Source organism: Cryptomeria japonica, chromosome 5 (genome assembly GCF_030272615.1).
Source record: "Cryptomeria japonica chromosome 5, Sugi_1.0, whole genome shotgun sequence".
In the NCBI taxonomy this organism is placed as follows: Eukaryota; Viridiplantae; Streptophyta; class Pinopsida; order Cupressales; family Cupressaceae; genus Cryptomeria; species Cryptomeria japonica.
In genome coordinates, this window is record NC_081409.1 from 210,332,527 (window position 1) to 210,359,132 (window position 26,606).

The 26,606-nt window shown below is 38.9% G+C and overlaps 1 protein-coding gene across 11 annotated transcripts in view; it reads right to left on the reverse strand.

The window, feature by feature from the left end:
• Nucleotides 1-26,606, reverse strand: part of LOC131051716 (uncharacterized) — a 221,039-nt gene that overhangs the window by 25,502 nt on the left and 168,931 nt on the right. For all 11 annotated transcript variants that reach the window (XR_009372572.1, XR_009107185.2, XR_009372571.1 and 8 more), the window contains 3 exons: nt 11,478-11,758; nt 11,220-11,289; nt 11,034-11,129 (listed from right to left, as the gene is read on the reverse strand). Coding sequence is in view for 5 of the 11 variants with exons in the window: in XM_059221352.1 (XP_059077335.1) it covers nt 11,034-11,129; nt 11,220-11,289; nt 11,478-11,758 (447 nt within the window). In the remaining 6 variants the exon portion in view is untranslated. The remainder of the gene's footprint in view (nt 1-11,033; nt 11,130-11,219; nt 11,290-11,477; nt 11,759-26,606) is intronic.

Below are 26,606 nucleotides of genomic sequence, written 5' to 3' on the forward strand. Positions count from 1 at the left end.
CTCATGCAAGCAAATGGAACGAGCATAGAAGGAACGAGCAAAGATGTTATTTGCTTCACAATGAAAGATCAAAGATCGAAGATGCAAGGTCTACGTAAAAATATAGAGATCGCTCCTGTCCTTTGGACAAGGACCAGGGCGATGAACATCTAAAGGCACTCATGAACGCATACATGACGATCAAATTCGAAGAACCTGACAAAATGGTCGATATTGAACGTGGAGATGAAGGAGTTGAACGTTGAAGTTGCAAAAATCATGACAAAATCATGGATCGCTCCTGTCCCTCTCCAAGGGACCAGGGCGATGAGGTACGTCCCTTTCATTTTCATAATTTTGGTGCCAAATAAACATTTCAAATTTTCCTTAAATGCTAAGTTCGATAAAATTGAAAATCCTATTTAAATTAGCATTTAATATGGCGTTGATCATTTATTAATTATTTTGCCTTTATTTAAAATCGAAATTTACAAATTAAAAAACGTTGGCAAATAATTAATTAAGTATTTTAATAAAAATTGAGTGAGCGCTTGATATTTATTTGTTTATTTTACACAAGGTCGGCCTTTGTTATTTGTTTAAAAATCGTTTAAATTGCCTTGTTAATTACCAAGTCGGCCTCAATGAATTGATGGTGTAAGCGCTTATATAAGGAGGGTGGTGAAGATCATTATTTTCACATTGTCATTTTGTCATCTCAAGTGCGATTTAAGGAAGACAGAGTAGTGCGAATTATCTTCAAGGTGGTGCGAACTTTCATTTCAAAGCAAGGTGGCGTGAAGTACTATCCAAGGAGGTGTGAACACTTGAGCGAACTTGCCAAGGACATATCAAAGGTGGCGAAGTTGTCATTTTGAAGAAGAATCACGTTGAAGACTATCTATACGTCAATTTTGCCTAGGCAAATTTTTCTCATTTGCATTCTAGAGTTAGCTCTCTCCTGAGGTATGGCGATATTGGTTTTATTGTCTTGATTTTGAATTGTTCATCGTCATTTCCTTAATTTTGAATTTTGGAATTTTGTTTTGCCTTAGCTCAGTTGTTTTTAGGAAATGGTTAACAAAGGACTTATCATTAGGTTTCCTAAAAATTTGCTCTCTAATTTATGTTATGTATTGCAAAATCATGTTACTAATTTTGAAATGTTGTGTAGGCATCAAATGGAGATCTCATCAAGGAAAATCAAGCCGGATCAAGGACGGTCTTCGCCAGGACGGTCTTTGCCAGGACGATCAAGCCAAGACATGGGCGACCTCTTTCAATCCAGTGTTCCAAGGCGAGGTACATCATCTTCCTGCACATCAAGGACGCAAGGAGTTAGAACAAGGGCTCGTTGAAGAAGCAAATAATTCCAGATGAATTAATTAAAGATAGCCTCTCAACGACATCAAGTTGAATATCTACCAAGTTACAAGTGTCAAATGAGGTGGCATCCTAGTCATCATTTCTCCAATCAGTGAAGTCCATCTCAGCATGTCCAGATTCAATGTACTTAACTCATGGAAGGTGGCACAAACTCCGATGTACCTACCCCGGTTATCCATTGGTCAATTTTTCTAAAAGGGACATGTGTCCAAGCAATGCAATTTTATCATTGGTCAAACATTAAATGTTATGTAATGGTTGTAACAAACCCTAATTAGGGTTTTTCATTGTTGAATCTTGGCCATTGATCTTGAATTGATCTAAGCCATCAAATTGTATTGTGGGCACTATATAAGCCCAGACATTTCATTTGTAAAAGAATTAGAGAATTAGAGAGATAATATAGAAATAGTTGAAAGTAATTAGTAGATAGAGAGTAGAATAGGAGGACAAGGCAAGAAATTGTTGCCATTGATTGTAAACAAACTCCATTTTCATTGAAGTAATGGTGAAATATGTCGTTTTCTTGCAACTTGCATGGTTTCTTGTTGAAGTCTTCAATCTTAGATGGTAGATAATTAGATGAATGGAGGAAATGTGCTTGATTGATGGTGAAATTCGTATATCCATACTACTAGCAGTTTGTTGATTGCAGACTTGCCTTGCGTAGTCAACTGGAATCGTTCAGCCTAAGCTCAATTTCAATTTGTCACCTCTTCATTGATATGCATCAACTTGGATGGTATCTATGCCTGCGGTGATGATTTGAACATCATAAAGCTTCCCATAGAAGATCGCACTAGTCTTGTGTAGATGTTCCATTGATGTCAAAACAAGACCTAGTTAGAGTTTCATCAAAAATCAAGTCATTGCTCCTACATTCTTAGTATTAGGATTAGATCCTCTCTTCGCCCTTCCTTTTTCATTTTTTCAAATCCAAGTTAGTCAGAGCCTGTGTTCCAGCAAAGCAGATCGGAAGTTCAATGTAAGTCCCCTTGTGATTCCAGCAAATCACATCATACCACTGGAGCTTATCCACATGTAGAGACCCTACCAAAAGGAACCTTGGAGTCATCCTAACTGATCCTTCATGCGAATCTTCAGCAGTTAGAGGCTTTATTCAAGAGAGGATAAGATACCCTTAGGTATTTTATTCTGTGTATGATGGTGTACAAAATACACGTCAACACATCCCCCTGTCCCTGGACCCGTTTTCGTTTCCCAAATGGCTAGAATTATGCCAGAAACGCATCCTCGAGTTTCACTGTCATTAGCTAATAGCTCTTCTAAAACCATGCTAACAGAAAGGGTACAATGAAATCATGAACATCTGTGAGAAGCCTTACTACAGCTAATAGTGCTACTTACAATCCTCATCACTTTGTGCTTGGTAGGGGTTCATCTATTGCTCCACCCATTCCCTGTAGTGTTCCTCAATGAAAAACACAAGAAAGTAAAACCCATTCCAAGCTACAATTGATAGGATTTATGTGAAACTAGGCACTAGGTTTGTCCATCCACCTATAGTTGCATTACCATTACTTGCGCTGATTCCCATGTACCTCTTACACATACAAGGAAATTGTGAGCTAAATATGCATCAAACCATAAATAGAAGCATCTAAAAATACTTGTTAGGAATTGGAATAGAATCTTGGCCCTCTTCATGGGCAATGAGTCAAGTACAATGCAAATAAATGTGCAAGCTACGATACACAATGCCAATTGGAATACTTGAGTGAAAGATATGTAATCAATCTACCAACAACTATACAGCTCATGTCCATGTACTTTGTACAAGCCATTATAACCTCAAACAAGATTAATGCCCTTCACTTCTTTGTTTCACAATTCCAAACATTGTCAATTTAGTGTCATAAAAATCAATTATTCTTATATTTAAGAAGATTCAATAATGTGTTTGCATTGTCTGTTACTCAAAGAAAAATAAATGGGGAAGGAATCAGCGAAAACAAGTGATAAGATATAGCCTCTTGCTAAAAACCATGGGGAAGGAGGGCTAGCATCAGAGTCACTTTTCTACAATCATTTATGTCAAACCTTAAAAAATCATTGTCAATTGACTTGATCCCTTTCTAAATTTGCAGCTTCGTTATCAATTTTTCTTACATGCTTTAAAATACCAAGGTCAAGTGTAACTTTTGCAAGCATCCTATGAAAAGTGAACTCAATAGATTACAATAGTGTCGGTGGCCTAAAAGGCACATGCAACACAGGTTGAGTGTAAATTATGAAATCTCAAACCTCCCAAGATCTCTTTGGTCAGGTCACGACGGTGTCAAGTAACTCATTCGTCTGTTGTGGCTTGTTTAATGAAGAGGATGTTGGTTGAAAGATCAAACTTGGAGCTTGTAACAAGTAACAAGTAACAGTGTCAAGTAACAATGATACTAATTGATTGCAATTGGCTTCTAAATTCAACTGTGTAAGAACTTTTGCATCAATGTTTCAGGTCACACTCCATGAACCATCATCAAGATGAAAGACAACAGTTGAAGGACAAAAAAAATAGAATATATATATATCATGCCCGTACCCAAGGGAGAAAAAATTGTCATATTAGGTACCAATACCCATACTTGCACCCATACTAGAATCGTAACTCAGAAAAAACTTCGAAAAATAAATCTTAAAAACTTGAAAAAACTTACATGATTCACTCACCTTTGATGAATAAATCTTCCTCATACAAGTCTTTCTCTCCTATTGGTGTAGGTCTTTCACTCCAGCAGCCTTCACTTTCAAATAAAAATGCAGGTTTGCTCATTTGTGTTTGTGAAGTGATGCAAAATATGGTATAAACTCTCACTTTCATTGAAATTAGGAGTGGGGAGAGTTTTTCATTTCAAAAAGTGTTTTTCTTTTTGTTTTTGGGCCAATTTAGCCACATGTCCTCCAAGGTTTGCTCGAGTGTGACTTGGGTTCACCCTATGGAGAACCCACAAGATACCTGACCTTACCCTGTACTAAACCCATACAAGGATAGTGGAGAATTCAAGAGAACATAGTAATAAAGGTAATTGTCTCTTTGTTGTTCTTTTAAGTTAATCTAATAGTAATTTAAATTTTATTTTATTTTTTGTAACAAAACCTTTGGTCAAGGTTCTACATTTGGTGGACGAGGATGGCATGCTGATGAGTTATCTCTATGAGGCCATGAAGAGGTCCAAAGAGATCATTTTGCATTACCATGGTGGTAACAATAAAAATGAGATCATATGCCGCATCTATGATTGTAGATGGATGAACCATCTATTTTTCTAATATATTAGGGTCGATGAGGAGGTCATGGAAAGCATTGTTTCATGCACAGATGGGATGGTAGTAAATGATGAGATTAGAGACAAAATTCTTCATGAGTTGTAGGCTTACAAGGGTGCTATGGGGAGGCTCTTTCCTTCAACTCAAGCCATTCAAAGGAGGAGAAACCAACAGCCAAGTAGACAAAATAATCCTTAAATGTTTATCTTGATACTGAGAGTAGAAACTAGACAACTTTTAACAAGTTCCATATTTTTTAATTAATTCTTACATTTTTTAAATGTTCTATTTTTATATGTGGTTGGAGAATTATAGTGCTAGCACACCAAATTTTCAAAGGCTAGCTATGTGTGTTTTATCCCAGCTCTATAGTGTTTCTGGGTGCCCAGCAGCATTCCTGGTATATCAAATTCATCCTGGACAATTGAGACAATTCTTCAGTCGAATGGATGGGCAGAAGTGTACCTGGCATAGCAAATTCATCTAGACATTTGAGACAATTCTACAGTCCAACAAATGTGACACCATGCTCAATACCACTTTTTTTAAAACAGGGAAAAAGACATCATTTTTTGGTCTCATGACCATCTCATCATGTCACAGACGTAGCACTTGTAGAGGTCATAACTTTGTTATACACAATCAAAATTGAGTGCCAACTGTTTACTACTACAACTGGTAAATTAAATACAGGAAATAATAATGTACATGGCAATGCATACCAGACACGGCAGTAAAATATATCTTTATTCGCACATTCAATTATTACAGAGCAGAGACCAAAGATGGTCGGCCAAGGATTACAATAGATCGGACAATACTATCCCCTTCCTTGACAATACACGACATATTTAAAGCACCCGACGGTTGCCGAGAGGTACACAACCGTCAACCAACCGACACATAACCACCCGAGACTGACAACCCACTCAATACAATTAATTAATACCTTGTCGGATAACAATTATTATCAAACATAACAATAGGCAATTTAAGCCGACAACATCATTCCCCCCCCCAAAAGAAAAAGTCGCCTTCCAGACGACAAGCAAACATCAAGTAACATTCGGGAAGACTAACGACAGACAGCGACTTCAATTGGACAACCCCAACTTGTAGTGTACCTGCCAAATCAAATGGGGGTCTAAGGGCAACACCCCCAGCGGGGTCGAGAGGTAGCGCCCCTCACAGGGTCCGAGGAAGCGCACATGATTTTCATGATTTTTTAAGATGCCAACAACATTGATTTCTGCCTCAAATCCACACGACGTGCAGTCTGGACTACATACGAACCACCTCTCATCTTCGTACAGAAATTCCTCTTCTACTTGTGCGTACGGAATTACCCCCGCACCAAGCTTCCCTCTCGATTGGTTGCCGTACACACTACTTGCATGGGCCCCTTCAACTAAGTCCGTACGAATTGTGTACGATTTCCTTCCTCCAACTGATTGTGTACGGACTATGTACGGATTTTTCCTTCATGCGAATTTGGTACTGATTGTGTATAGATTTATGTTGCCTTGCATAGTTTCGTACGGGTGCCTTCTGCCAATTCCTTCGTCTTGAATTCGTACAATCGCACTTCTCCAACTTCGTCTGGCAGTTCCATACGGTTCTTGTACGGACAGATGGTGGTTGTTGCACGATCAATTTCGTCCTCCTCCGTACGGACTGTGTTGTGCCTACCACCATATGGACTTACCTTCCAGGCTAATTCTGTACGGATTTTTTCCAATTTCATATGAATCTCAGCAAATTTCCTTCGGACACCCTCACACCTTGTACGGATTACTGTACGGATTTCTCTATCCAATTCTACACACTCCGTATGGATTTCTCCTTTAGTCAGTTCCATATGGATTCTTCCTTGCAATTTTGTATTCCCGTATGGATTTCTCTATACGGTTTGGCACACCCCGTACAGATATGGTACGGATGGTTCGATCTAGCTCGTACGAATATGTACGGCCCACTTCCTTGTTGATGTACAGCCATGTACGGACTACTTCCTCTTCCTTTATTGCTTTCTCTGCGTCGAGTTCCTCCTGCTTCTTGGCTACGTAATGTGCTTAGAGTGGCCAGTTCTGCTTCATCCCCATGCAGTGTATGGGCTAGGTTTTGCGCATATCTTTGTGGGTCATATGGCCTCCTTGCCATGCGATCCCTTACTCTGTAGGGTGTACGACCGGTGTCGTACGACCGAGATGGAATTCATTATGGCTTGTACGGTTCCTTCTGTTTGATTTTTCCTCTCAATTCCACATTCTTTGACAACACGCTTGCATACGATTTGACTCCGAACAGGTATGATTTCCTTCCATGCAAGCTCCTTTGTTTGTACAACCCCTGTCCTTTGTCAGTGGGCTTTTTCCGTCCACTTTCCATCTCCTTACTACCAATTGTATCATTCATAACTTTACATGCTTCCATCAGTTGCTTTTCACCAAGAGTTGTAGCTTCAAGAAAATTACATGTTGGTGAAAATACCTCTTAGTCCTCCATTTGCCAGTGGAGTAGTCCATTCAAGGAACTCGTCTCATCTTCAGAGCAATCTTCCAATTCATCCATACCCACCCTCAGACTCAAAGTCTGAGGGTGCCAGTTTTTCATTCACCGCCTGGTTCCTCAAGTCAATGACGTGCTTCCTACCATCACTCTTGATCGAGAGTGTGTTTCGCTTCCAGTTATGATTTGCCTTGGTAGTAACCAACCATCCCCTCCCGAGGAGTGCATCGTACGCCTTCTTCTGTAACCAAATGACTACAAAGACCAAGAAAAAATTGTGTCCCAATCATTACTTTTTGTGCCATCAATGTTCCCAACAACTGGATGTCATGCTGGTTGGCACCTACCAAGAGGAAGCTTAGTGGCCAAAGATTCGGCTTCCCCAGACATTTCCATATGTCTTTTGGTAGTACATTTACTCCCGAGCCTCCATCGACAATGGTGTTTGTCAACGTCTTCCCCAATATTTCCATCTTAACGACCATCGGCTTCCTCCCGATGCTCATCATCAACAACATTGGATCACTAGACTCATTCCCTTCGGCTCCCCTCAGTTCCTCTTCATGTGGCTTACATTGTTTTTGGATGACTGTGTCATCACTGACTGTGTTGGCAATTGCCATTCTCAGTTGCGGCATAGTTTGAAGAAGGTTTGCCACCTTGATGGGTACTGTTGTTTGTAGCACCTGTCGGACTATGTTCTTCTCTGACTCCCACAATGACATACTTGCAGTTCCATTGGAAGTTACTTGTTCCTTCGCCAACACTTGTTCTACTTCGGCTTGTTCCTTTTCCGTACTAGAGTTTGAATACATCGCCTTCTTTGTTTGTGCTCTTGTGATTGCCAAAACTACGTCCTCTTGTTCCTCCACGTCCAGCATATTAATACCCTTCTGATTCGGACAGTTGGTGTCTTCATGGTCACCTAGTTCACACCATTTGCACAATAATTGTATGTTGTCTTTCTTGTTATGGCAGTCTCTCACAAAGTGTCCCCATTCACTACAATGTCGGCACTGTATGATAGGACGTCCTCTGGGGTCGTACTGTATTTGGTTTCGCCCTCGTTGATTTCCATAACCACTTGGCGATACATTCTGTGATTTCAATGGGCTGGACTCTCCCTGTGTGAAGAGTACTTGTGTACTTCTCATCTTCAAATTATACAGGCACTCGTTGATTGAATGCCCCAGCACTTGGAAAATTTCACAAAACATATTTCTAAGACAATTACCTTTCATGTGCCCCTCCCTTTTGCACTCAATACACCATAGTTCATTACCTTCATTGTTGGTTCCTTTCTCAGCCTTCAATTCTTTCATCATTTTCAACATATCACGTCGAAGGGCTTGTACGGTTTTGGATTCTTCATCACTGCTACCTTCGGTGCTCTCATCATCATCAGTCTTCCTCTTCTCTTGGGAGGAGGTTTTATTTTCACTCTCGATGTCCATCGCTCGATTGTATGCATCAACGTATGAGGACGGAGGCACTACTTTCATCTTCTTGCGCAGTGAGGGTATCAATCCCTCCGTGAACCACCTCTTCTTCAACCCATCGGTTGGCTGGTTTTCCATCTTGTTCAACAGTTCTTTCAGCCTACGGTTGTAAGCGTGTACACTCTCATTTTTCCCTTGCTTAGTATTATAGATTTCAGCCATGATCTCATTATCATCCCTCAAGAATTTGAATTCTTCCAAGAACGCCCTCTTCAGATCACTCCATCTCGTCTTGTGCTGGGCGTCGAGGTTTGTGTACCAATTAATGGCGATCCCTTGAAGGGTGGCAGGAAATGCCTTCAGCCAGTAGTCCCTGTCATCTTGGCCATTTGCCTCCCAAATGGTTATGCATGTTTTGCAATGCCGTACCCGGCCCTCCGACCTGTCTCCCGTGAACTTTGGCAGTTTCTGCTTCTCCTAGGTGTTCAACATTATTTTCACTCGGAAGGTACGTGTGTATTCGCCTTGTGTGTCGGACCTGGGTGGACTGTTTTGACCACTACATTCTAGTGCTTTCCCTGCACTCTCAGCCACACAGGCGTCTTCTACACGTCCACCTTCAACGTCCCCAGCAATTTGAGTACTTCCAGGTGTGTCGGACCTTAGTGAACTGTTCCGACCGCTATGTTCTAGTGCTTTCCTTGCACTCTCAAACACACACGCATCCTCTACACGTCCACCTCCAACATCCCAACACTTCGAGTACTTCCAGGCTTCGACTCGTCTCTGTGCTCCCTCTGACCGAGGGTCAGCAAATCATCTAATCGCTTGGTCTTGACCACCCTGTGGCCTCTTCTCACCTTTGATGGGATCTACGAACATGAATCACTCAAGGCTGACCTGATTTCTTTTAAGACAACGGCACCAAAATGTTTACTGCTACAACTGGTAAATTAAATACAGGAAATAATAATGTACATGACAATGCATACCAAACACGGCAGTAAAATATATCTTTATTCGCACATTCAATTATTACAGAGAAGAGACCAAAGATGGTCGACCAAGGATTACAATAGATCCGACGATACCATCCCCTTCCTTGACAGTACACGACATATTTAAAGGACCCGACAGTTGCTGAGAGGTACACAGCCGTCAACCAACCGACACATAACCACCCGAGACTGACAACCCACTCAATACAATTAATTAATACCTTGTCAGATAACAAATATTATCAAACATAACAATAGGAAATTAATGCCGACAACACCAACACTCTTTGAAAGTGCATAATTTTTCAAGCAAAAAGTGATTGATTGACTAATTTCCCAACAGTATTCGTCTCTTACCTATGACACAATTTGTAAGCTGATCTTGTCGTCTCTTGCCTTATGTACCTTGTAAAGACCATAACTATTTCATACCAGCTAAGAATGAGTACTATTTTTTCTTAAACCACACAAGTTTAGAAAGGAATCCAATTATTCCATCAAATATCAATGGTTTGTGGTTTCTCCCCTATGAAACCATGCTGAAATTGATTTTGCAGTCTCTCACCTACAACACCATGCTGAAGTTTATTTGCAGTGACTTTTCTATGACACCATGTTGAATTCCTAAGCAGGAGGAGATGACTTCATGGTGATAGCCATGCTTCAGATAATTCCCTGATGACCCTATTGAGGACACTTCATGCACATCTCAAAAAGATCCTTTCTAGTTGTAGTGGCATAAGACATGTCACAATTGATGCTTTGAACATGTTATGATATCAAATTAGACAAGCAACTGAATTCATCCATTCACAGTTGTATGTCTAGAGTTTTGCCTCGCTGCCTAATATCTTATAAAGGGGAATTCTTTCATCTTCCCCACTAGTTAATATTTATATGATAACAAGAGCTAAAAGATAAATAATCAATGCAAATTAGACATATGGTATGTTGGTTTTAAGAAGAGTGGAGCTTGAAAAGTAAGGGAAGCATACAAGAATGTTAGTGCACCATGCAAAAGAGATTGCTAGAAATACCAGAAGTCATGCCAGTGAAGAGTTTGTGTAATTGGAGTTTGAATATAAAAAGTAGAAATGTGTTTTGTAACTTGTTAATGCATTCTGCCAAACAGTTGATGTAATGAAGTTTTGAGTTGTAATAGAAAACACTGAACTATGTTCTCTCAATCAGCATCTGTGTATACTTCTGAATATTCACTCTCATATTCTGTTTGCAACTTTGCATGCTGACCCAGCAGATGGTTGTTCAATTAACTTTCAATTGCACCATCAGCTGAGCTTTTATCATCTACTCCCTCTACTATCTGCCTTGCAAGCATCATAATGACCAGATCTGTAATTTATGTGGGGTCTACTATGATATATATAGGATTCTTATTGCTTTATAGACAAAAAGTACAAAAAAGAATAATCTCAAGTACCAATTCAGGAATATATTCTGTGGATGGCCCAATGATAGATGATGCAAGATCTTTCCCACTAATATTCCAGATATTTTTCTCCCGAGCAGCATAAACCTGTCATAGATAATTGTATTTTGAGATTCAGCTTCTAAATATGAACATTTTTGTCAAAGATGTAAAGATTCCAAAAGTTGAGCTTTAAACCTTAGTAATGATTACACGGTCTGCACAATTGAAAGCTAGTGCAAAATCTTGCAATAATCCTGCTAGGCGGCTGTAACAGACAATCCATGTATAAAGTTGAAGCTATATAAGAAGAAAAATATTTACCAAACTATCATAACAACATTATCTATTTTTTCATAATCAAAAATGCCTTTTGACAGTAGATGTAGATGTTGTAATTGACATAATTCAATCCAATGCCATCCCAGCTATTAAACTTTTAGAAGTAATGAAAACCTGTACATGTGGGGTTGAAAAACAACCCAGAGAGCTTGATCAGAAAATCTCTGTCGAGCAGCCTGGAGAACTGCACATACTTCGGTAGGATGGTGTGCATAGTCATCATATATATCACACCCCTGAATCTTACCAATAAACTCAAAGCGTCTACGAATGCCAATGAAGTTTCCTAAATGTTTGCTTGCAGCTTTAACAACTTCTTGAGTTGCTCTCAGGTCATTTCTTACATCAAAACTTCTATTTTGTTGTTTAGTAAGTGCTGCAACTGACGCAATAACCTGGAAAAGTTGACATCCAAAATGACAAATCTTCATGTGAAAACCAAAATACAAGAACCAAAGCCTCAGAAGCTGAAAGTTGCAACATTTATAAACCTATGAAGACCTTAAGTTTAAACTTTAAACAGACAATCTCACTACTCATGTCAATACCATTATACTGTTCTTATAAAAAGGGAGCAATGTACTCTCATTAGATAAGCAGTGCTTCCACATTTATATTCCAAAAAATTAAAAGAATTATTATACTCTGGTTTGGTTCAGGACAAGAAACATTTGCCTATGAAGCACTGTCAATCTCAACATCCACTAAAGTAAAGTCAAATAGGCCACAATCACAAAAAGATGATAGGAAGCTCAAAAAAATAAACGTAGTAATGAGAAGGCAAGAACAAAAAATCAATACTCACACAAAAACAAACTCCAAAACCAGATTAAATTCTATATCATACACTCATTAATATGTTGAATCTATGACACAATAAAATATAGACATGAATTTCTCCAATATTTTCATCAGTGCTTCCAAATAATTACAAATACACGACATAAAATTTGGAAATCTTAAACTTCAGGAATAGATATCCATCCTTTTCCTTACCTGCACTCATATCCAAATTTGAACTATACCAAACTCAAACTATTCAAAATAAATCCACAACTGACTCAACAATTTGAAACATGATATATAGACATTTCTTAGTAATGTGCATGTTTTTCTATGAACTCTTATCTAAATCACTTTTAAAAACTTTAAAACATAACCAATTACATGCTCCTTTGCTCACATACAAAAGTATACATAAAAAAATGAGTAGAAAAGTGGTTTGAACTTAAGGAAACAAGATTTTTAACTATATAAGCATTCAAAAGTGTTTTTTATGTACAAAAACCATGGATAGGGATAGCCATGCCATGAAAAAAAAGTAAAACATGGAGAATAGACTATAGTAGACAGGATTGTACATCACTAGCTTTAAAACAAATATTCCACTCACATCTCAAATAGACCATTAAAATTGTTGTACAGAAGATACTTGTGTGTGTTTAACACCTTGGTATCTACACGTGCTTTTTCTCCTCCACTATTATTGTCTCTACCTCAAGTTCACACTAGTCAGCCCACACATGGGGCTCCTATGTAAACACAAGAACTTCAACCTCATAGATCCAATCTAATAGTGGATCAACCTCCTCCAATACAAGGGAGATAAATCAAAGCCTATGATTTGCTTTTGATGTTGACAAAGGTTGTAGTGAATATAGACAAGATCGTTCAATCTTTTTGTATATTTTTATTCCATGAGATCACAAATAGTTCAGTTGCACTCACATGCTAAAGCATTGCATGGTTGGCTCAAAAAAATATATGGCAATGTTCTAAAGGTTTGACATCTTACTACTAGATGCTCCCACCATGTATGTAAAAAGAATATGTAAAAAGGGCAAAAAAGACATTGAAATTTCATTTAACTGGAGAAAAAGGAAAAGAACTCAAGCTCACTCGTTAGAAATATATAAGTGGGACTTTAAGCAACATTTACCTAATCTTAAAGTCATCTGAGTTACCTTGCACATATCAGACAAAGAGATCACCTGGTGCAATTCTAAAGATCTCAATGTCAGAAAGTAACATTTCTCCCATATAAGAATCTATTTCCATCCACTCTATGGTTGTTTGGAGACTGACCAAACCTCCTCATTGGCCTTGGAATTCAGACAAAGTGATTCAAGCAGACCACCCTCATTTAAACCTACCTAGACAAAGACTCAATGGACATGTTGGGTAACCAACAAATCTTGTATTGATTTTGAACAAAAGACTCAACCTTCATCTTCAAGAAGTAACAACAAAATGAGAACAAGATGAGTGGATTCAACCCTTATGACTAGAAACACATGTTACTTACAGCATCAATTGTAGTTCTAAAAATTATATTTCCCATAATCCTTTCTCTAAAATGTATTGCACCTAACAATGCATATTAGCAAATCATCAACCATACTATGAGAATTGTTAAAGTGATATTTGATTGCACTACATTAGCAAACATAATTAGTCATAGTTGAACATAGTTTCTTTGGTTACCCCTTATGAGTTTCAAACCTTCAGAGTGCCTTTTTAATATTGTAGACTAAAGCCGATGCAACTTGTCAATTAGCATTATAGGTTGAGGTACTTTCTAGCACGGGAAAAATTCATTAGATTGAGGTAATTTCTGATGAGGTGGAATTTGAAGAGCTTGAAAATTTAGCAAGCAAGCGAGAATCGCATATGAATCTTGAAGATGGTAACACTAAGAGTGATATACTTCTCTCTTAGGAGCATTGTGATGTTTCCATTTTTATGCTATTCAGAATAAAATACCAAAGTAATTTACCCTCTCTTGAACAAAATCACCTCAAATGCTAAGGGTAAGATCAACTAAAATGATTCCAAGGTTTCTACAGTCAGGTCTTGACGAGTGGGTAACTCAATGGTCGATGTGAATTGTTGTTTTCACTTGGGGACTTACACAATTGTTCGGATTAACTTCGTTTATCACGGATGGAATGGGTGTGCTGATAACTTAGGATATGACAATGTAGTTTTGGACTCAAGACTTACTAAAAAAATGGCAAAAAGGAATAGGGTTTAGGAAATCTATTCTAAGCCTAGGAATGTAGGAAATGATGAACAAATTTAGTGGAATCAAACTAGGCAAGGTCTCACCATCAAACCAAACAGAATTTGACACAAGCTTAGTGCAATCATCTAAGGTATACTTCATAGATTTTCAAACTATTACCATCAAGCATTGAGACCATCCAAGTTGATGCATAACAATGGATATGTAATAATTGAAGTTAAGTTTGCATAAATTTCCAGTTGACCACGCACGGCACACTTACAATCAACAAGAGGCTAGTGGTATGGATTGATAGATTCCACACAAATATACTCAACAATTTTTTCATTCAATCTAACAAACATTGAAAGCAAATTCTAATCAAACTTGGAGGAATTGAGAACCTTAAATGCAAAACAACACTTAAGAGACAAAATCACCATCAAATCAAACAATGATTTATATTCAAATAGTTGCAGCATATACCAACAATTCTACAAAAACTCTCCCTTACAAATGAGAGGCAATGAGATATATATAGTCTCATACAAAATAAATGGTCAAGATTAAAACTAAATCAAGGGCCAAGATCATGCCAACAAAACCCTAAAGTTGCCCTAATTAGCGTTTATATAAAAAATGGAGCCACCAACATATGGCCCAATAGAACCATACCTAGTCATCAAATAGGGAATCTTCTAGAAGATTCCTCCTTGCATCTCTCTCTCTCTCCTAGCATACTCGAAGAATCTAGCCAATACAGAATCTAACTCCTCCATGGAAATGTTGCGTAAGGTATCGTGTTGTAAATAAACCCCACTCATAATAAACCCTCTGAAATTTGCAATTCTTTACATATCTCTGCACATTAAACAAACAGTTAGAAAAACACTCATTCTTCAAGCAATGAAGATGACCTTTTGTTATTTGTCTTCCAAGATGTTTATTTCTCTGTCAAAAGGAGCTTGATTAAATGATGCAAATGTATAGGTAAGATAAGTAGACATTTAGTCATTGCTTAGATCTTTTGATCTAACCCACTTCACCTTTTGACTTTTTTAGGACAAGGAGGAGACTGGAAGAGAACGGATTTCAAAAATGCAGACCTACGACTTCGAGAGCAGATTTATGCCAACCATATACCCCTAGGCAATGGCTGGTTCCTTTCTTATCTTATCTATGCATTTGCTTTGTTTAATTCAGTTTTTCTCCTTTGCATAGGAAAGTAAGGATTACTCTCACGGTCTTGTGTGAGAGAAAATTTATTTGTAGATTACTTCTCGTAATCCTTTCTTTTGTTCTGTAGATTACTTCTCGTAATCCTTTCAACTGTATAAAATATAATGAATTAAATAACAATTGAAAGATTTCACTTATGTGACTGTAATCTTTGCCTAGGTACTTAAATTTTCCATTGAATTGTAAATATAATGAAAATTTCAGTAACAGGTCTTCATACTCATCCTTAGTTATATCTTTCATGTACGCTCCTCGTGGAATTCCAAACACCTCAACAATCGCATCCTCAGCAAGGTAGGCAATAATGGCACCCTTAAGAGTCTCGATCATTCGAGAGTGAGGATCATAACATCGTGCACACTCCAGGATAAGCTCATTGCACTGTATGGATTGCGGAAATCCAGCAGCCTGATAAATGCCACTCTTCATAATGTTCACATAGCTTGGGGAAGGAATCTAGTTCCCAATTCCGAACATCCGCTGTCGCATCTGATCCATATTCAGGAAATGCATGTTCGTGTCTGTAACCTCCTTCCATCTGGATGACATCTTGGATTTTGGATAGAATCCAGTCTCAAATATCTTTTGTTGCTCTCTCCTTTCCTTGAGTCCGGACTTTGACATCGTACCTATACGAAGCTAGAAGTTAAAACTTCAGAAAATATTCCTGACAATAATTCTGATTTCCTAATGATTTAGACTAATTTGGGTATAGAAATCAGAAAAATAATCCACTCAATAGATTTCAACAATTGAATGCAAAATGTGACAAGGTTAGGTATAAAACCCTCATGAAATTCACTGAAATTAACAATTTTCACACCAAAGTCTGAAAACACCTCCTTATACTTAGGAATTTATTCAAAATAGACTGCAAAGGAGTATACCAAATCAAACAATGACTAAAGAAAGGTGTGAAAGGTTGTGTTTTCACACAAAACTATGTCTTCAGACACCTTCCGAAGTCAACAATGGTTGCCAGCAAAATCTGAAGACAACCTGCAATTTCACAAATTAATCTCTAAAAACATGTTGCAATCACCCAAATGTGCACAAACTTGATGAAAACAATCATATGTAGGAATGTAAGTATGGTTGGTAAAAAGAATATCTTCTGAGGACAAGTCTGAAAATGAATTGTTTCAGACTTGCCAGCGCCTTGCAAAGTAGTAAAAATCCTTGAAAATAATAAAAAATGACAAAGGAATGAGCTCCATGTAAAATTGCCAAAGTGGGTAGGTGGCTGGAAATGAAGAATCTCTGAGGACAGCCACCTACAATGGAGTTTCAGACCTGCAACAGTGTTCAAATGGTCTGAAAATTGACTGAAAATGCCTCCAATCAGCCTCTAGGCAAAATCGCCTAAGGAGGAAATCAGCTAGGAGAAACTGTGAAGTCTGAAAATGTCATGCACAGGCAGCAATGGAGGTCGAAAAATCTCAGCAACAGAGGTAGATAACAGGTCTGAAACAATAACCAGCAACCTCTCAATAATGGCGCCACACACCAAAGAGGAATATCACCCAAAAATGGAGGTAAAACCTCCTCAACACAAAATCGCCTTGGGCTGGAAATGAGGAAAAATGAGCAACGAAACAATCTTCAACCCAATGTGTCAACTTAACACTTCACCAAAATTCACCAGCTTGAAGGAAAAATCGCCTTAGCCAGCACACACTTGGCAAATATAATAGTATAAAAATGTTGGGATCTCTCCTTTTAAACTTGTTTTCACCATCAACTTTCACCACACAAGCAATGTGGGATAAAAAACTTGTTCTTATACTTGCCTGGCAAAAAATCGATTTGCTTCTAGAAGGTAAAATTAATTTAATGTTCATTGCAAATCAATTATTAATTGTTTTCTATTTTTGAATAATTGTTGCACTTCATTAAAAAAAATTAAATGTTGGTCACTTTATTTAAAATATTTCAAAATTTAAATAAAAAATAACCAATAGAGGAAAATCGATTTAACTTGGGATAAACAAACCAATAAAAGTCATTAAAAAATTAAAAATCATTAAAATATCCCTTTGGGAGAAAATCGATCCAAGTAGGGATAAAAATCCTTATCAAAAATTCACCAACTTGCACAAAAATGGGTCGAGGGGAAAATCGATTTGGGTTTGGAATGAAAATTCCAAATAAAACTTCGTCACTTAGCACAAAAATCCTCCTGGGGGAAAATCGACCCCTGTCTGGACATTCATCCGGACACAAAATCATCAAAATCACTCTCAGTGGAAATTCGCCTAAGGTCTGGAATGAATATCTGCATAAAAATCCACAAAATCTCGCCACAAAAGGTCCTAGTGGAAAATTGATCCATGTCAGGGATCATCACAAGAGTCATTTGCAACCTTATCCATACTCCCAGTGGAAAAACAAGGGCAGTCAGGAAAAAATCCCAACACTTAGTTAAAATTAATCATCTTGGTGGAAAATCGATCCTAGTATGGATTCTGAATGGGGGATAAACAAGGCATGTCTAGATTCCAGGGGAAATCCATGTCCAGTCTTGATTTTGAGTAGGGGAAAATCCTGGGTAGTCAAGAATATGAGGGGAAAAGCACCTCTAGTGTGGAATTTTGACCTTTTAACCCTTAGAATATGGATTTTCATCCGAAAAATGTTTTCCACTCAAAATCACTAGGAAACTTCTAAACTCAATAAAACTCATTTGGACTTGGGCAAATTCACCAATAATTTGAGCAAAACAAAAGGAAACCCATCGGGATAAAGTGCAAAATCAACTTGAATAACTTCCTAATAGCGAGAAGACAACTCCAAAAGGTCTTAAAACACCTAGCACTTTAAAATCACCGACGTGGATGTTCAAAAACACGTTAACGCTCAAAAGTCTACACTTAGACAAAATTAGGATTAATTAAAATCTCAACTTTACACACTTGATCCTATATCTTCAAAAAACCTTAAATGACAATAGGCATGATCGAAATTCCGAGACTTGAGCACGTGAAACTCAAAATTGCCCACTATGCGGCCAAAACCCCAAACTAACCAACGCGGAAAGCAGGAAAAGAGGGGGTCCCCGTTTGCAATGGGGCGATATGTGAAAAGGTCACAACAGGATCCTAGAACCTTACAGATTTTCATCCAAGATTATTTAGATGGATTGAAACAACATTGATTGTGGACATGAAATCTTTGGAAAGCGTAGACTATAGTTGCACAATAGGATCCTAGAACCCTGCAGATTTTCATCCAAGATTATTTAGATGGATTGAAACAACATTGATTGTGGACATGAAATCTTTGGAAAGCGTAGACTATAGTTGCACTATAGTTGCACTACTTGAACTCAACAAAACCTCACTAGGCCCAAAAAACTTGGCAAAGTCTCAACAAAAAAACTCAACTTAAAAAATTGCTTAAATTTCATTAGAAACACATTTTTTTGCAAATTCAATGAGAAGATGCATCCAATGAGTACAAAAGTGTTTTCTATTATATTTGATTGGTTTCTATAGCCTCGGTGGAGTTACTCGCATGTTCCCATTAGCCAACTTAGATATTTCATTTCTTTGCATTTCTTTCTTTTCTTTTCTAGATGATATTTCTTTTCAAGTATTTCCATATTCCATCAATTCCTTTGGCTCGTAAGCAATAAAGCTTACTAGGGTTCGAGAATTACAGTGGCACTGAAGTAGGATATAAGATTTTTCACTAGTCACAACTTCACATGAAAATCTACAATAACTTGGACAAAATTAATGTGCAAAATATAATAATCAAATGATGTCAGCGTCGAGATACACTAAAAGTTTTCCAATCCCGTCAAATACAGATTCAACCTATGATATACTATACAAAAACAATTTCCACTTTAAAAGAACTTCATGGGGTATCATTCAAGAAATGGACAGAACAAAACCCAGTGAAACGCAAAGTGTGTCTTAACAACAACTCCCACATCAAAAGCAGATATCCCTCGGAACTAACACCTAAGCAAAGCCGACCTAAACCTAAAGCAAATCCCGGAAGCAGACCTAAACTAAGGCAAATTGAAAGCAAACCTATTCTAACTATGATACAAGGGGTAGGCTTCAAAAGAAACCTAAGGTTGGAAGTAATGCTTGACGAATTGTCCATTGATGGGCAACGGAACATCCTCACCAATTAAAGTTCTCAACTTGAATGCATTCTCTCCCAGTATCTCAACAATCTGATAGGGTCCTTTCCATAATTTGTCAAATTTGTCATGATCTTCCCTTCTCTCATGGGCTTTCTCCCAATACAGCACCTGGTCAGAAATTCTAAAGGCTTTTACCCGTGCTTGTCTGTCAAACCATCTCAACTATGCCCTGGTGTTTGGCGGAATTCTCTAATGCTATGTCTCTCTTCTCTTCTAGATTCATCAATTGTGTTAATCTTGTTCACACTCTGTCTTTGACCCCCATGTAATCCTAGATAAATCTCAATGTAGGAACTCTCAATCGTATGAGGAAGACAAGCTCTTGGCCATATACCAGAAAATATGGGGAAGTCCCCAATGAATTCTTAACTCTCGTCTGATCTGCCCAAAGGGCGAATCTCAAATGCATGTGCCAATCTTTTGGATTTCTCTCTAACAACTTCTTGATCATACACTGCAAATTCTTGTTCGTTGATTCGGCTAACCCATTACCCTAAGGATAATAATTCAATGAAAACTTAAGGGTTATACCATATTCAAAAGCCCAATTTGAAAATTTCAATGATGTAAAAGAAAAACCATTATCACAAACAATAGCATGTGGACATCCAAACCTAGTAATGATGTTTTCCTCTAAAAATTTAATCATAGCATCAGTTGTACATAACTTCAAAGCTTGAGCTTCTGACCACTGACTGCAGTAATCAGTCGCGATTAGAATGTACCTGTGTTGCGAAGAGGAAGGTGGATAGATCATACCAATGAAGTTGATACCCCACATAGAGAAAGGTCTGGACTCGATCACGGGCCACAGCAGCATGGCTGGATTCTTTTCTCGGACAGCAGCTACCTGGCATGTGTGACACGTCTTCACATGTTCATGAGTATCTCGGAACAAAGTAGGCCAATAATAGCCTACTCTCAAAATTTGATGCGCAGTAGCCAAGCTTGCACCATGACCTGTCCCAAATTTGTTTTGAAAATGCTCCATAATCTATTTAGCTTCATCTCTGCCAACACATCGCAAATATATTACTTCATGATTTCTTCAATATAAAACCAAGCCTTGTAACATAAAATGTTGACACTTTAATCTTAATGCTCTCTTCTGAGCATGGCTCATATGAGCGGGACAATTCTGGTTTAGTAAATAGAAAACAATGTCTCTATACCATTCATCTGGAGTGACATCCTCAATTCTATAGACTTGTTGGACCAATCCGAGTCAATCCACTGCTAAAGTTTGCACTAAGGCTTGACCTCTAACAAGTCTCATTGGTTGGATCTTGATGTCGTACTCTTGGATAGTGGTGACCCACTTTCCTCTCCTTTCTCTTAATTCATTCTACAAAAGGAGCGTCTTAACTGCTGCATTTGGGACTATGGCATTAACTTTTGTCCTCAAAATGTAATGTCTAAATTTCTTTATCGCTTTCACCAAAGCGTAAGCTTGTTACTCCACATTTGGATATCTTAGCTCTGCATCTTTCAACGGTGCACTCATAAATGCTATGGGATGTTCATCTTTATCTTCATTCTTCTACGTAAGGAGTGCAGCACAGTGTTGACGTGTCTGAAATCGCATTGCTACGACTCCATCCGGCCAATGCAGAATAGAATGTACTCGCTGAGTATCCTATCCTCTCTTGAGATAAGGAAATCCCTAATGCTGGTTTTGTTGATCAAAGGGGACGACCTCAAGGTTTTGATTGTCAGGTCTTGACTGCAGGATTACTCAGTGGTTTGATGGTTTTGTTGGAAACACAAAGGGGACTTACGGTGATATGGATAATTGTTGGATGAGTTCCCTAAAACTTTAACAGTCTCGTTATCGATTGGTTTCGGTTGCATGATACTATTTCAGAAGGACTGTGGATTCTTCTTGGTAAAAAAAAAGGGAAAAAGGAGGGATAGGGAAAGAGAGGTACAGCAAGTCTAAATTATTTAACTAAGATAGCATATTAAGAAAAACAGACAAGCACCTCCAAGTAACTAGATTAAACACTATCAGCCATTTAAGCACAATACTTGTATGAATCTAGTGCAATCTTCAAGGGAAAAATGAGTTTTCATACTATTAAACACAACATCATAACTTTAACATTCATTCAATGAGTATTCAATAACCGAACTAAGCATGTGAAAGGGTTCAGATTAACCATGCAAAAGGAATGACAATCAGTCAGTCCCTAATGGTATGAACAGCGAGGATTCTATCAGATGTTTATCTAGAAAATGCTATATAAATGAAAGAAACATAACTGAATAATTCAAATTGGTGAAGAAGGAGACCATGCACTCACAATGAAATTGAAACAGTCTTAACTTTGCATTAAATCCTGTAAATTTCGCTAGAGCTTCAGCAACAATCCATGAACTTCTTACAAAATGAGGAAAAACCAATCCCCTTAAATAGGCTTCAAAATAGATGAATGGCCCAGATCTAATCTAAACAAACGGCCCAGATTCATCCTCACAAAAGGTACCCATAACCATAAATGGAGGGCAAATATCAGCAACTACCCCAAAGGGAGCAATAACTACCCAAAAAGGTAATTAACAAAAGCTATCCAAAATAATTCAAAAAAGTGCACATACACAAAGATTTAAGTTTACAGTTGACTTGGAAGTCAAATATGACCCCTTTTGCCAAAAAGTGCACTTTTCAAAATTTAAAAGAAAAAAGCACTTTAGGAAAGCACTTTCTCTTTTCCAACTCTAGATTCCTCGGTGATGAACTCGACCTTGTCGTGCAGATACTTTCCCTAGATATCCCAATCAGCTGCACATTCTACTCAGACGTAGTCCTGAAATCTCAAGCATAACTTGAATAATTCGGTCGTCGGCGGCATAGGTGGATTGAACATCTTGCAATGGATACCTTGTAGGAGGCTATCCAAATTCTCCAGCTCCTCCCTCCAGTATGACTTGTGATTTTCAAAACATGATATGTCTGCTTGAAGCCCAGAAGCAAAATCTAGATCCTCTACAGAGTAAGCAACCTTGGGATTGAGTGGGTCCTCCCACTGCGGTTGCACCTCACTATCCTCCATACTATTTTTCCAACCAAGAACCATGGATTTGAGGATCCTTTCACCAAGATCCTTCACATTTGATAAAGTGTCATCGCACTTATCATGCATTTTATTGATATTATCCCTCATGTCGTCCTTCATGCTGAGGGTCCAATACCAGTCTTTGAAGGTATTGACACTATAAGGATTTAGGATAGTATCAGCAGCAGGGATCTGAGAATAGGTCTAGAATAGAGCCCTAATGAGGGGTAATGTCTTGGCCATCGCCTCATGAGTGTTATAGCATTCCTTCTTCAACTTACACATTTTCATAATAATGGCTTCCCTATGGAGGGCCATTTCGCATAGATCCTTGAAGATTTGCTCCCCTCTTTCTTTAATGCCTCGCATCCATTCCTTGACGGCCTTTGCAGTATCCCGTACTCCTTCAAATTCTGTCGTGGTCCTTTGTGCCAATGTCGTCGAGGGAATGTGGGATTCGGAAGCATTATGCAATGGTCTCAGGAGTTGATCAATGTACCCCTTAGCCTATTCAACACGAGCTCGATACATGTTCCTTTCAGCTATTATCTCTTCAAGTTGCCTGAGCATGTTCTGTACTGAATCCTTGAATTCCTCCTTTTCCTGCTCCTTGGTGGGTCGTCTGATGGGGACAGTCGTGATGCTATAATCAGTTAGTGTAATCTGATTTGTTGGCTTGACTACAGGTGAGGTGGCGATATGAAGGGTACAGTTCCTTTGCTCATCTTTGGTTATTCTGGAATATGCCTTGGGCTTTTTCTTCCCCTTGGGCTTAGCTTGGTCTATACGTGAGAAGATGCCCTCCAAATCGATGGGTGGCTTGGTGGTGACCTTGCGCTGAGCTCAAGCAATTAACCATTCTTGAGGTACAGTTTGGGTTGATGATATGGTTAAATTGGCAATCTATTCTTTGATGTTTTCAGTCGGCTCATCGCATATTTGCAGTTGTTCCATTACAGGAGGAGTAGAGGAAGTGTCAAGTTCCTTGCTCGCAGTCGAATTCTCTCCTACTTCACTGAACAATTGCCTAGTATTTTCATTTGATGGTTGTTCTTCAATCTTTTCAGGCTCGCGGATATCATCTGTCCTTTGCTCTCCTTCAACAGTGGAGTCATCCTTGGTAGTATTATGGAGCAGCAATTCATGGCGGCTCTCCTAGGTGGGTTCATGCAACTCAATCCCCTGAGTGGATGGAATCTCCCCTTCCTCAACTTGGTTATCAGGTTCGGCCGATTCAATGGCTCTTAGATCGGCATCCAGCATGTTGGGTGCAGGAGGATCATCAGCCCCAAATGCGTCAATATCACTCTGGGAAGGCAGAGCAGGTATATAATCTAGTTCTACTACATCATATGACGAACTGGGGTCCCTTGATGATGAAGTGACCTCTGGTCTCCTAATAGGGATCTTTTCCCTTCTTGTTCTTTTGGATGTCCAAGTTCCTCTGCTGGCCTTAGCATTCTTTCATTTCTCAGGCTTTTCGATCTCTTCCTTAGGTGCACTGGAAGTTCCCTCATCTTCGGAGGACTGAGAATCAAGGTTACCCATCAAGTCGTAGGTGAACTAGACTCCCTCATGTATCAGTCGCTCAATCTGCTGGTGCAACCATTGTTCAGTATATCTTCCTGAGGCTACCATAACCGCCTCGAAATCAGTGATTGGATCTTGCGACCAATCGATGCCTAGCAAAAGATGTCTTACCGCCTCAAATTCTCAGACTTGCAAGCAATTACCTAAATCTGTTAGTTGATCTAGGACCCGGCGGTATTCATAGAGTCGCATTTGCTGCACACTCAGCCTTGAATATTCGTGCCTTCGGACCTCATAGGCATCAGAGCAATTCGTCCAATAATATTCAACTGATTCATTTGCTCTGTATCGCTTGCCATAGGCTCTCTTTGCCAGATTGTCGTGCTCAAAGCATTTCCTTGGAAAATGTTCCTGTAGGCCATAGGAGGCCAGCTCTACAAAGGACTCCGCCTAGGATGGGCTCTTTAGATGGACATCCTAGTTGCCTATAATCATGCGGAATGCGAATCCAGCCTACTTCCTGTCCCTGAGTAAGCTGCCTGCCAGAAGTGACTGCCTTGCGACCTCCATAAGAACTATCTTGTCGGTTGGGTACCATGAAAGTCGGAGAGGGGCACCCTCAAAGCCAGCTATCCGAATGTAGGAGAACCTTGGGAACTGGATAAACCAGGCCCTATATCTCTGTACCAGAATAGTAGTTTTCTCTGAGAGCCTTATGTGTAATCCTCCCTGCATTAGCCTAACCAGGCACATTGTGAAGGCGTCATTGACGCGCTCATATTGACCAACTGCATAGGCCAGGCTGTTCTTTTCTCTTTGAGCTATATCCTGATAGTGTAGTTGTGGGTAACAATCATATACTTTAACCTGATCAGGTCCATTCCCAATTTCACCTTTCATTATCAAACCTGGCAGTGGCTGGTTCCTAGCGAACATGTAGACCAAATAGGAGGTCATAGTGAAGTACTTCTTTGTCTCAAGTTCGATCAGCTAAGTGTGGATGTTGTCACTTATGATCTGGGCCCAGTCAAACTTGGATTTCCCAGCGAAGACCTGCTCTATGAAGTAAAACATCCATTCTTCAAAGTAGTTGGATTGGGGAAGTCCCATAATCCTGCTGAGCAATGTGACCATGTCCCCATGCTCGTTGTGAAAGTCACTTCTAGGGGTCTTTTTCCCAATCCTGACGCTTGGAGGTCTTCTCTCCTTGTACCACTCTTCATTCATTAGTGTTTTGCATCTGGCGGGATTCATATCATACGCCGCCTGTGCCTCGTCCATAGTTGTTGCTATAGGGCTGTTTGGGAAGGGAATATCAAATGCGTCGTCAATGGCTTCAGGAGTGAAGTTAGCAAGGACCATGTCCTCGACAAGCACCAATTTGGAACCTGGTTGGTAATGTCAGGCAGCCTCTACTACTAACTCATAGTTTTGCATTGCCGAGGGAAATCCTGCCACTTGCGCGATGCCACTTTCCATCATCTGCCTAGGCCTGCCATAGGCGTTAAGGGAGAAGACTCGGTTTCTGAAATCTTGGATATCAATATGGCCCAGGTCAGTATCACCGACACTTTCTCAGACACTCTGAACTTTTGACTCCTTCAGTCCCCCTCTTTGATATTGATACTTCATCCTTTCGACTCTGCGAGGGATATCTGATTTGGATGCTCGCAATGTCTCAACTGTAGCAGGCATCTTTGATGATTCTACCGCCAATTTAGGCATTTTTCCTGCACAACTGGACGCAGATTACGAGGCGATATAAAGGAAGTAAAGCGGGTTAGATAAAGGATATGCCAGCATACAAGGATCAATTCGAAAACCGAATTTAAAGAACAGCATGACACCTTAGCTAAAAGCTTGATTGATTTAAACATGAATACTTATGAAGCTTTTCGATTGCGAATTTATACATAGGCATTTTAGGATCAATTTTAAAAAATGGACGATGCTTTAAAATTCTCCTAAGTCTGAAAATGGGTTTCGGTTAATTCCTAGGAATATATTCTGATTTCAATCGCATTGACATCTTATAAACGGAAAAAGATGTGGTTTTTGATTAATCAATTTAATTCATTTTGCACATACATCTATCCGATTTTGCATATATTTCAAATGATTTTGAGGGAGGTGAAGCACACTTACCTGGCGAAAATGAATGGCGTGAATTCACACAACTCGCCTTGCAAGAATGAATTCCAAATTTTGAATGGGAGTCTGCAATTTGAATTTTAATGGTTAACTCCCTATTCTAG